Source organism: Aotus nancymaae, unplaced genomic scaffold (genome assembly GCF_030222135.1).
Source record: "Aotus nancymaae isolate 86718 unplaced genomic scaffold, 86718_ANA_hifiasm-v0.15.2.pri h1tg000021l, whole genome shotgun sequence".
NCBI classification, from domain to species: domain Eukaryota; kingdom Metazoa; phylum Chordata; class Mammalia; order Primates; family Aotidae; genus Aotus; species Aotus nancymaae.
In genome coordinates this window covers 15,546,545-15,559,623 of record NW_026988433.1, presented here as the reverse complement: position 1 = coordinate 15,559,623, position 13,079 = coordinate 15,546,545, and the positions used below count along the sequence as shown (strand labels likewise).

Below are 13,079 nucleotides of genomic sequence, written 5' to 3'. Positions count from 1 at the left end.
CTTCCTGGAGGAAAGTGGTGACTGAGCTGAGCTTGAAAGATAAATGAGAGCCAGCAGAGGTGTGCAAGAAAGATCCAGGCAGTAGCAATGGGGTGCAAAGACATGTCAATGGGTGGGCACATGGCCTGCCACAAGGATTGGTGGCTCAGGGAAGCCAGAGCTCTGGGCATGAAGAGGAGAGAGATGAGAGGGGGCAGAGGAGTAAGCAAACATGGTGCAGGGTCTCATCATGAAGTTGGTTTTCACCAAGAGCAAGGGGGGACTAATGAAGAAATTTAAACAGGGAAGGGAATGCTGGCTGAGCATTTTGGAAAGACCACCCTCTGGCAGCAGAAACTTGCAATTAAAGGGCAGCAAAGTTTCCATCTCATTATCTTACCTACTCTCTGTACCTGCTTTTCTTTTTCCAGGTCACTGAATTAAGTGTTCCTGAAGGCTTCTCACACACACAAAAAGTCAGGAAACCAAATCCTTGCCCTCTTTGCAGCAGGGCTTGGTTCATCGCATACCCCAACTGGGCATTTTGGTCTTGTTGAGTTCCCCTGTGGTCTCTCGTTTGAGCCAATGCTTCCAGAAATGCCTCTGTATGCTCCAAGTGCAGGATATCAAAACACCCTTTTCCTCACTGCTAACAACTCGGCGGGGTCTAGCTCTTTAGCCTATAGCCAACCACAATACAAATGAGCAAAGGGCAGTAGAGAGTACTGACGTATAAATCAGACCTCGGGCTCCAAGGACATCGTGAAAAATCACCAGGAACTCCCCAGCACTGTTCTCTCTATAAGAGGACACTGTAAGGGAAGCTGTCAATTTATCACTTGCTCAAGGTCCCCTCCCTCCTCTCCTTTCCCCCACCTTCCCTGAAAAAGGAGAAAGTGACTATAGAGTCTTCTTGGCTCTCTGAACCCAGATGTGTTTCATGAGAACACAAAGATCCATTTGTCATCTTTCAATTCAAGAAAGGATGATGGCAGTGTGTGGGAGGCTGGGGAAGCGATGAGGAAAAGCTTTGGTCCAGGTTGGGATTGAGACCAGATTCTTATATTCTGTTCTGCTCGTTTACTTCCAGGACAAGCAGAGTGACATGTAGCATTTGTTGCCGGTCTACTGGGTAACCAGCCCTTTGCCCATGTATAGTGGTTAAATGTCTGGGATCTTGAATCAGAGAGATCAGTGGGTTTGAGTAACAGATTCATTCACCGTGACACTTCGAGTCAGTCATTTACTTCTGAAAGCTTCTGATTCCTCGTCTATAAAATAGGGGTAATAACAGAATAACAGACATTACCTACTTTCCATAGTTGTGGCAAGGATGAAATGAGATCATACATGTAAAGTGTTTAGCAAAATGTCTGGCACCTGGGTGAGCCCCCAATACATGATCGCATCATCATCATCATCATCATCATTATCATCATCATTATCATATCTAATCCCACCTCAGCCCCCAGCAGAATTATAAGCATCCCTCACATACAACTATAATTAGACCTAAATTTTTGCTTATCGTAGGTAAAAACGCATATATGGGATGATTAACTCCCATTATAATTATTGCAAAAACTGAAGTGTTTCTATTAATAGAAAAGTAAGTTCAAGATTCAAGCTGGTGATCTCTGAAATACATGCTCATAATTATATCCTGCCAATATCCTGCCTGTTGTACAAACTCCTAAAGCTTCCAGGAACTTTGCAGCAGCTGCAACATCAGCACTCATCATTTCCCCATTTTTTAAAGGTCTGAGCAAATTAGTGCAACTGATGGCTGAAACCACCATGGCTTACTTCACACTTTTATCTTCTCATCACCTGTGGCTGCAGCCATTTTGCAAAAAATAGGACGTTTTTAGGTAAAACATATTTTCATGTAAGAACACAGGAGAGAAAAATGTACAGAGCAAGAGGGAAACCTAAGATGTGTTTGGTTTTGCTGTGCTATTGGATATTTTCACTTGGATTTTGATGGGTACAAATCCAAGTGAAAAGATCCAATAACACAGCAAAACTCAACTGGGGAGTGCAAGGCTGATTTCAGTAAAAATTAGTAAAGTGACTTCTTACATAAAAAGAAGTAAGTACAAGCATGTCTGGCCAGCTACTGCAGGCAAAACAAAAGGAGACTCATATAAAGGGCATGGAAACACCACTGAAATATACTGGAAATCTTGCACTGGTAAACTCAGGCTTCCAAACACCATGTGCTACCTTACTAGGGGAACGATCATAGGTCTCACTCCTACAGAAGTGGGCAGTGACTCCAACTGGAACACAGAAAATGTTTTTAGCTAGTAAAGACCTACCTCTATTGTAAGGTGACCAACCTAGGCCTGACCAAAGGGTTTCCAGGAGCTTGGGACTTTTAGTGCTAAACTTCAGAAAGTCCCAGACAAACTGGGATGGTTGATCATCAGCCCCTAATATAATGGGGATTATAACGCTCCTATCACCCTATAATTATAGAGTGGATGACCCTGTCGTTCACCCTATAACCTGAAATATATACAAGGATTCACCCTATAAGTCAAATATTTCAGTAATGTGTCCAAGCACAGGTCAAGCAACTGAAAGCTGACATTCTAAAACTGAATAATGAACCTCATAGTCTCATGGCTTGGAAATGAGTGATTTATTATATAAACCAGTAGCTCTCTACTGGGGGCAGTTTTGACCCCCAGGGGACATTTGGCAATGTCTGTAGACGTTTTTGATGGTCACAACTGGGAGTAGGGAAGGGGTGCTACTGGCATCTCGTGGGTAGAAACTGTAGATGGTGTTAAACATCCTCCAATGACAGGACAGCCCCCACGACCAAGAATTATCTGGCCCCAAATGCCAATACTGCCTAGGTTGAGAAAAACAGAAATAAACCCTATAATGTGTCTTCTAAGAAGCTGGCTGATTCAGAAAATTCTGAAAGAAAAGCGGAGAACAAGAACTACAGAAAAGGCGAAAATGTGCTAAAATTTTCCAGAACTTCGATGTTGCTTCAACCCATGGAAGTGATTTACTGGGTCTGTTTCTTTTTATACTTTGCATTCATAGAAAGTCGGATTTTGCAACTAAATAAATGCTGAACAAACTACTTAAAGATTCTAATTTGAAAGAATCCTCAAGTCATTATTATTGGGGCATGAACATATCTCATCACATGGAATGAATGTGTTAGCCTTACTGTACATCAGAGAGGTTTAGAAACACTCCCAGAGTCACACAGTGAGGGAGTGGCAGGGTCAGGACTGAACTCAGCTCTCTCTGCTGCAGTCTGTATCCTTGCTGTTGTTTCACTGTCATAAGTTGAGTTCTGTAGAAGCAGATCCTGAAATGAATATTCTTGCAAGTGATTTATTGAGGGAGTGCACTCAGAAAAATCCTCCTCCAGCTGGGCGCAGTGGCTCACAGCTGTAATCCCAGCACTTAGGGCAGCCAAAGCAGGTGGATCACTTGAGGCCAGGTGTTTGAAACCATCCTGACCAACATGGCGAAACCCCATCTCTACTAAAAATACAAAAATTAGCCAGGCTTGGTGGCGTGTGCCTGTAATCCCAGCTACTCAGGAGGCTGAGGCAGGAGAATTGCCTGAACCCAGGAGGCGGAAGTTGCGGTGAGCCGAGATCGCGCCATTGCACTCCAGCCTGGGTAATGAGCGAAACTCCGTCTCAAAAAAAAAAAAATTAGCCAGGCTTGGTGGCGGGTACCTGTAATCCCAGCTACTCAGGAGGCTGAGGCAGGAGAATTGCTTGGACCCAGGTGATCGAGACTGCAGTGAGCTGAGATCGTGCAACTGCACTCCATCCTGGGCAACAGAGAGAGACTCTTTCAAAGAAAATGAAAGAAAAGAGAAAAGAAAAGAGGAGAGGGGAAGAGAGGAGAGGGAAAAGAAAAAAGGAAAGGAAAGGAAAGAGAGGAGAGGAGAAGAAAAGAAAGGAAAAGGAAAAGGAAGGAAGGAAGGAAGCAAGCAAGCAACCTATTCTATCGCGGCGGAAACAAGGTCGGGAGTAGGGTGAAGCCAGGCATGGATGTGGTTTCAGTCGCATCCAGTCTCAGCCTGATCCCATGGGAAGCTCTGCAGGAAAAACTGTACCATACAATCTATTTGTCTCAAGGTAAGGAGGCTGAGATTTTGCACCCCTGAAAAAGGTAGTCACTGGCTCTAAACCACCTGGGGAAGGGAAAGGGGCTGAGTCCCAGGTACCTTGGTGAGGCAGCTGCAAGGTACAAGCTATTTGCTGCAGCATCTGTATCAGCGGCTGGTCAAAGAGGTCAACAGAAATCTGATCAGAACACAAGACAGAAGTGGGTGAGGTAAGACTGTGATCATTGGCCACTGAGTTTATAATACCATCCTGTCTTCCAAGCAGAGGAATAAGTGCTTCTTGGTCCTAGAGAAGAATGAGCCTTAAGCATCTGTGAAGTACTCTAAAATCCCTTAATTGATCAGACCCTTCGAATCTAAGGCCCTGAGAGCAGGTGACTCAGAGAATATCACAACTCCTAGCGTGTGTTCCTCACTCTGCCACCCACAGGAAGGGTGATCTGGACACCATCATGCTCCTCCCCATGGCCCTAACCTTGGCAAACAACCCACTCTTAGGATGACGAGCACTTGAGTCCAAGATTGCTTTTCCAGGAGTGAGTCTGGATGGGCACTGAGCAATGCCTCCCACCCCGATCCTAGCCCTGCCTGGAGCCTCAGGGAGCGGCAGCATGATTCATGGCAATAACTGGCCCGCCCAAGCTGGGCTCAGTCCTGCGGCTGCAAAGCAGAATCTATCTCCACTCTCCCCGAGTCCCTGCCTGGTACAAACAATTGCAAAATATGCTCAAGGCCTTTAACGTCCCAGCCCAAGCCTTTGCTCAGGCTGTTTCCTTGGCCCAGAGCACCCTGACCTCTGCTTCACCTGGCTAACTCCTCTTCCTTCAAGACTTAGCCTCAAGGTCCTTTAGCAGAGTATCCTGATACGCATTAATGTAGCCACCTGACCTTGATGTGGCACCACATCACTTCCACACTTAAGTACAAGTATGAATTATCTGGGAGGTTTAATTAAATGCACATTTCTAGGCCTTATACTCAGAGTCTGGCTCAGGAAACTGCAATGTTAAGCTTGCACCTTGATCCCGAGATCCCAGGGCACGCCTTCTTTGAGAACTGACAGTGACTATGAGCATCTCGAGGACAAGTGTGTCTTTTTCACCCTCATACTCTGAGCAGCAGCAAAGAATCACCACATGCTCAGAGAAGGCTGAACTAACCAGAACCAAAACATAATCTGAGAAGAGAAAACAGGTAGCTAAAACAAGCATAGGAGACAGTTAAAATGCTACTTCTCCACTGGTGGTTTTGGAAGCTGTTCCTCTCTCTTTCACACCCCAGCCCATGCAGGAAAAAATAAAATAAAATAAAATAAAAGCACCTTCGTTCAAACTCTCATTTTCTAGAGCAGATGTCACCCAAATCACTGTTGTGCATTTATTTTCCTGCAAGAAACACAGATAGGGGTAGAGAGGTTTCCAAGGAACCAGATCTTACTCTGCAGAAACTTGCGGAAGGACCCTGAAAAGGGGGAAGAATGCAGATAACACATGATTGAAGGCTGGGAAATCCATCGGCATCTTACTGCAAAAGCAAACTTCTGCCAGCTGAATCCAGTTATCAGACAATATGTGAATTGTGCTGACATTCTACACTCAGAGCTAAACTCCATTCCGCTCTCATGAACCTATTAGATGAAAACGCCTCAATTTAGATAACTGCAAATTGCTTTCTGAGTCTTAATTTCCTATTAGTTCATTAATCTCTCTATTCAGAATGCCAACAAGACAGCTAATGATAATTCCGGAGGAAGTGGGCATTGAATCGGAGCAGGAGGGAAGGGGATAGACGTGAAGGAGATGTTTCTGGCTTCCTGGGTGGAGGGGTGCCCCATAGTTAATTCATAAAGTTAGTAATAGCATTAGTAACAGCATTAGCTTACATTAATTAAACACTTCTAATGGACTGCATACTAGAATGAATATGTCACTGAACAATTACCTTACTTTTTGTTGTTGTTGTTGTTAAGCAATCTAGTAAAGCAGACGTTATTATCCTCATTCTACAAGAAACTAAGACTCCAAGGGGCCACACAACCAGTTGGCAGCAGAGTCAGGGTTCAAATATAGGCACGTCTGACCTACAGCCTGTGTTCCTGATCACACGTTACCTTTTTCCTTTCCTTTCTTTTTTTTTTTTTGAGATAAGAGTCTCACTCTGTCACCCAGACTGGAGTGCAGTGGTACGATCTCGACTCACTGCAACCTCCACATACTGGGTTCAAGCGATTCTCCTGCCTCAGCCTTCCAAGTAGCTGGGATTATAGGCACACACCACCAAACTCAGCTAATTTTTGTATTTTTAGTGGAGACAGGGTTTCACCATGTTGGCCAGGCTGGTCTCGAACTCCTGACCTCAAATGATCTGCCTGCCTCAGCCTCCCAAAGTGCTGGGATTACAGGTGTGAGCCAACGCGGCTGGCTCCTAATCACATGTTATCTTTTAGGCTCATCACGCCAATATTTACTGGTTGAATTTGCTGGTGAGATGATGATGAAAAAGATTCCTATCTATAGAATGCAGCTAAGGCGTGTAAGAACAGAAGAGCCTAAAAAATCATCAGCAAAGACTGTCTATACTTACACAAACATCTTGCATTATGAAATGTCCAGCTGGAGAATAAAGTTCAATTTTGTTTTTTAAACTTCTACTTCTAATGTAGAGCAGTGGTTCACAAACCGGGGTCCGAGGACCAGCAGCCTCAGTGTGGCCTGGGAACTTGTTAGAAGTGCACATTCTAGAAGTCTTCCCCTGAGGTATTGAACCTGAGATTCTAGGAGTGAAGCCCAGAAAGCTGTTTTTTAAATAAACCCTCCAGCGGATTCTTGTGCACACTCAAGTTTAAGAATCATCATCTGGAAAATGAAAAGTAGCTCAGGAAAGAAATTTGGATATCACCCAGAGAAGTGTTTCTCAAATGTTAATGTGCAAAAGAACCAGCAGGACTGTATTATCCTGTTTCCACGCTGCCGATAAAGACATACCAAGACTGGGTAACTTATAAAGAAAAACAGGTTGAATGGACTCACAGTTCCACGTGGCTGGGGAGGCCTCACAATCATGATGGAAGGCAAAAGGTGGCGGCAAGAGAGAATGAGAATCAAGCAAAAGGGGTTCCCCCTTATAAAACCGTGAGACCTCTTCAGACTTATTCACTACCATGGGAACAGTATGAGGGAAACGGCCCCCATGATTCAATTACCTCCTGCCAGGTCCCTCCCACAACACGTGGGAATTATGGGAGCTACAATTCAAGATGAGATTTGGGTGTCAACACAGCCAAATCATGTCAAGGACCATCTTAAAATGCAAATTCTGATTTAGCAGGTCTGGAGTGGGCCCTGAAAATGTGACTTTCTAGCCAGGTGTCAGGTGACACTGATGGTGCTGGTCCCCAGGGACCATGTGTAGAATAGCATGAGGCCAATCCAATCCCTGTCACCCAGGGAGCTTCCAGCAGTAACAGAACTGGATTTGCCCTGGATTAAAAATAATAATAATAATCCCTCAGGGAAGGTTCAAATCCAGGTTTCAGAGAACAAGAAATGACCCGGATCACACACTCCTATTTTTGCAAAGTTCTCGTTCAGGTATGAGACTATCCATGACCATTTTAATTGACAATTGCAGCCCCCATCCTGGCCCTTCTCTGCTTTGTCTGTCTCTTAGTATTTTGGATCATCTTAACATATGACCTAATTTACTAATTCACTTTGTTTACTGTCTGCCCAACTCCTGCCCATGCCCCTGCATAGAAACTAGGGAAGAGATTTTGCCTTTTATTCACTGTTGCTTCCCCAGTGCCTAGAATGGTGCACGGTCCACAGCAGGTGCTCAATACATACTAGTTGAGTAAGTGAACAAATGGTTCTGCTCATTTCCTATGAGAAGCTGTCTCCCCATCCTTGGTGTCACCTCTCTGAAATGTCACCTGTCACTGCTCTTTATGTGTACACTTCCATTTTATTGACATTCAATTTCCATAGGTGTGTCTCCTCTAAACTCCTTGACAGTTGGGTCTGTACATTTCCCATTTCTATCCCTTATCCAACCCTTCTATCAGCTCATAAGTGCACCCAAAATTCTGCCAATCTTTGAAAACACACATAAATAACCCTCTATCCTCGATATAACTAATGTAAAAACTGCAGAAATTTATTTGTAGAATACGTCTCAACTTCAACTAGTGATATTAGCAATGCATGCTCATAATTATGCACTGGAGACAGCTTTCAATTCTGTTGTAGATTCTGCAAGCACCGTGTCAAAACTCCTGAAGCATGTCAGATCTTCATGTTTTGAATTTTTGGTTTCAAATTTTGCCTCTTGTATGCCAGGAGTCATTTTTGCACAAGATGGAATAGGAAGGAATGTTCTCTGATAAAACATTGCAATCTGGAGCATGGACATTTCACTGACTCCTTCCAATAGCCCTGTGGTGGGTGCTGATGTCACACTTGCATTGTAGAGAAACAGAGAGACACTGAGCCCATGATGGCATACCTCTGCTTAAGCTCATGTAAGAGTTTAGTAATGGAGCTGGGACCCAAACTCAGTTCTGACTGCTTCCAAAGCCTGCCCACCACCCCATCCCTATCCCTCCCCAAGCCTCCTCTCCCAACCCTTGGCAAGGCCTAAGGCTTTGCTCATGACTTTTAGAACAGAGAGCACTAGCAAAGGCTACCTTTGGGTTCTGCCTCTAGGGCTGAAAATTAAAATGGCTTGGGAAGTGTTCAGCCTTGCTACCCCAGCTGCATCCCTGTCACCTAATTACCTGATTTCAAAGCCTCCACATGGCAGGTGTGAGGATGTAAAAGTTGCCATTACCCCCATGGAACATGGTGGGACTAGATACAGATGAGACAGGCCATCAGAGCTGCTGGTGTATGGAGAAAATCAGGCAGTCTGGGGGCCAGACTTAAAGGCCTGGCCTTGTGACTTTGGTCGTCAGAAAGAACACCTGAGAGCCTGGATTCACAGAGGACCAAGGCAAGGAAGGTGGCCTGGAGGTACTAATGCTTGGTAATTACTGCCCCTGCTTCCCCTTAAAAAAAAATTGTTTTTTTTGAGACAGGGTCTTGCTCTGTTGCCTAGGCTGGAGTACAGTGGTGCAATAGTAGCTCATTGCAGTCTCAAGCTCCTGGGCTCAAGTGATCCTCCTGCCCCAACCTCCCAAGTAGCTAGGGCCACAAATATGTGCCATCATTCCTGGCTAATTTTTTATCTTAATTTATTTTGTAGACACAGGGTCTAGTTCTGCTGTCCAGGCTGGTCTTGAACTCCTGGCCTCAAGCAATCTTCCTGGCCCAGCCTCCAGAGTGGCTAGGACAACAGGCATGTACCATCATGCCTGGCTAATTTTTTAATTTAATTTTAATTTTTATTTTGTAGACATGGGGCTCTAACTATGTTGCCAGAGCTGGTCTCAAACTCTTGGGCTCAAGTGATCCTTCTGCCTCAGCCTCCCAAAGTGCTGAGATTATAGGCATGAGACTCTGCATCTGGCCTGCGCTTCCCCTTATACCATGGGGCTTACGGCTCCCCACAACTCCAGTAGGGAAGTAAGCTCAACCTTACTACCTTCATTACTCAGGTGAGACTGCCAGGTGGAGGGTAGGGACAGGGGTGGGCAGAGTGGGGAGAGTGAGAACTTGCCCCTGCCACTATCTCACTTCTATCTTGGGGCAGGGATGTGAGGAGGCCTGAAAGGGCCCAAATGAGAGGTCTCTGCCTGGACTAGATAAGAAAGAACAAGCCTAGAGCAGAAAGAGGAATTCTCAGAATCTTTTAAACCAAATGACTTCTATAAAGCAAACAGATGCACATTCATTTGTAACTATTACATAAAGTTGAATGTTACTATTTCATAGTATTGGACCTGAAGGGGTATGTAATACATGTTTACAGAAGGGGGGAGAGAGAGAGAGAGAGAGAGAGAGAGAGAGAGAGAGAGAGAGAGAGAGAGAGAGAGAGAGAGAGAGATTGAGGCCAGACAGCAAGGCATTACAATTTCTTACAAAGGACTGGACTGGGCCAGGCACTGTGCTGTATCCTCAGTGTGCTGATTTATCAAATGCTCACTGCCACCCAAGGCAGGCAAGATTATTGTATCAGTTTTTTTTATGCTGCTGATAAAGACATACCCATGACTGGGTAATTTATAAAGAAAAAGATGTTTAATGGATTCAGTTCCACGTGGCTGAGGAGGCCTCACAATCATGGTGGAAGGCAAAAGGTACTTCTTACCTGGTGGTGGGAAGAGAGAATGAGAGAACCAAGCAGAAGGGGTCTCCCCTCATAAAACCATCAGGTCCTGTGACATTTATTCACTACCACAAGGACAGTATGGAGGAAACCGCCCTTGTGATTCAATTATCTCCCTCCCATAACATGTTGGAATTGTGAGAGCTACAATTCAAGATGAGATTTGAGTGGGGACACAGCCAAATATATCAATTATTATTCCTTTCACACAGACGAAAATACTAGGGACAGAAATGTGAAGTGACTTGCCCAAGGTCATGCAGCTACCGAGGGGCAGAGCCAGGATTTGAACCAGCTAGTCTGATTCCAGAGCCCACATCTGGTGTCTCAGTTTTTTCTTACTCCCTACCTGTTGCCAGCCATGACTTGGAATGGGGGTGTGGAAGAGAAAGGAAGCTGGGAGAGGTGGAGCTTGGGTGATCCGGACTTCTCATCAAAACTCAAGACCAACATGATACCACAGAAAGTGAGGGAAAAGGAGTTAGGGATCTGGGTTCAGGTACTGACTGTCACTTCTTCACAGTGACTTTTCCTTGCTAGATTCAGCCTTCACCTCTGTAAAATGGGGAGAATTTCAACACTGGTTCAAAAAGGCAACACGAGGAGAAAGAATAAGGAGAAAAGGACTTGGGAGCCTGGCACAGTGGCTCACACCTGCAATCCCAGCACTTTGGGAACCTGAGTGGGGAGGATCACTTGGAGTTAGGAGTTCGAGACCAGCCTGGCCAACATAGTAAAACCCTGTCTCTATTAAAATTACAAAAAAAAAAAAAAAAAATTAGCTGGCCTGGTGGTGCACATCTGTAGTCCCAGCTACTCAGGAGGCTGAGGCAGGAGAATCACTTGAACCTGGGAGGTGGAGGTTGCAGTGAGCTGACATCACATCACTGGACTCCACCCTGGGTTACAGAGTGAGACTCCATCTCAAAGAAAAAAAAAAGAAGAGAGAGGGAGAAGCACTATGCAAATTCAAACTCAGGGATCAGCAAATTACAGCTGAGGGCCACAGCCAGCCGGCAGTCTCGTTTTTGCAAATAAAGTTTTATTGAAATAAATGAAGTTGTCAACACTATTTCTGTTGGAAATACTCTGGACCCCTCTGTGGTGACTGAGCAACCCCAAGCTTCTGGAAGAATCGGCAAAACCCAAGTCATCTGAATTAACAAGAAAAAATTGTTCTTGATTTTTTACCTATAAATTCTCTTAGAATTTTGTTTCCCCGAAATGAGTTACTTGCTTTGTGATGCTGTTACTTACTGTATCGATTATATTTGAGAAAAATGAAGGACAATGTGAAATACTGAGATGAAACTTTAACTTTGGCTCTGCTAAACTGTTCTGGTAAAAACAGGAACTCTGTGAAAGGGACTAACCACGTAGGTTGACTGCCAGAAAGAGATGACAGCACGTAATGTGCTTCTCATTGCAGAGAGCCTATAAACTGACGTGTAATGGAGAGGCTTACTACCCAGATTCCCTTCCCAGGAAAGGCATATTGATTAGGGCCCTGGAAAGGCAATGTGACCCTTATGGAGAGCTTATAAACGGACACACGAGCAGCGTCTGTCTCTGCGGTGGAGATAAGTATGCAAAAGTCTTTCTTCTCCCACTGCTCCTCCAGGCCTTCGTGGAGGCCCCCTCCTCTTGCAGCTTTGTGGTCAGGCTGGTTGTCCTGTGTCAGATCCTGTTCCCTCTGTAGCTGTGAGCCCAATATGTTCTTGCTGATAATCATAAGTTTATGTTTAACCTACAATCTTGCTAAGGTGTATGATTTCTATGCTGACACACAGAAAGTTATCTTTACATTGTTCTGCTTTTATAATACCACGTTGTGATTTTTGTGCACCAGTTTTTGCAAATGTATTCTTTTTGTATAATTATTACTGAAACTTTGCATAACCTTGCTCCCCTTCCCTATTGAAAGAACACAATAAAAAAACTAAGATTTTCAGAGGAATGTCAGACATCCACAGAGCGGCTTTATGTGGTGTCTCCCCCAGGCCCAGCTTTAAAGGAAACTTTTTCCTTGTCTCTTTTTCTTTTTCACCGACCACTTGATCACTTTGAGAGATCTTAAACCCATGTTGATATATTGGGAGCTGGTCTCGCCAGTATGTTTCTTTATTGTTTATGGCTGCTTCTGGTCTGCGAAGACTAAAATATTTACTATCTGGTCAACTAGAGAATGAGTTTGCCAACCCCTGGCCTTAGATGCTATGAAAATGAGAAGTACCAGCATTAGGCATTCCCAGCATCTTCCATCAGCTCTGGTTCTTACTCAGAATTGCTCTCCCTTGACCCCCTACCCAAACGTAGAGGTGCATTTCCAATCTATTTCTGAAAAACAAAGCAAACAACTCTCCCAAGAGTGAAGAAATCCAACTCCCAAAAGCTATTTCAGTGCCCTGCATGGTTCTAGCTGACACTGGGTGCTGCAAAAAGTCACTCCAAGGCACCATCACTTACTTGCAGTTTTTACACTTGAGGCCAAAAAGCATCCCTTTCCCACAGACTGTGCATGTCTGAGACATCCAGTACTTGGTGGAAAACCTGTAGAAAAGAGACAGAAAATGTTCAAGGTTAAGGAAACGGTAACTGACCTACCTCTAGAGGGATGGAGCACTTTAAGAGCAGGCACAAGAACCCTGGATTACAGTCCTGTTTCTTCTGAGCTAGGTGACTTAATCAAGTGACTTAAACCACTGGAACCTCAGTTTCCCTA

General features: G+C 44.6%; 1 protein-coding gene across 2 annotated transcripts in view; it reads right to left on the bottom strand.

The window, feature by feature from the left end:
• Positions 1 to 13,079, bottom strand: part of KSR2 (kinase suppressor of ras 2) — a 517,853-nt gene that overhangs the window by 103,769 nt on the left and 401,005 nt on the right. For both annotated transcript variants that reach the window (XM_064379757.1, XM_064379758.1), the window contains exon 7: positions 12,824 to 12,907. In XM_064379757.1, coding sequence (XP_064235827.1) covers positions 12,824 to 12,907 — 84 coding nt within the window. The remainder of the gene's footprint in view (positions 1 to 12,823; positions 12,908 to 13,079) is intronic.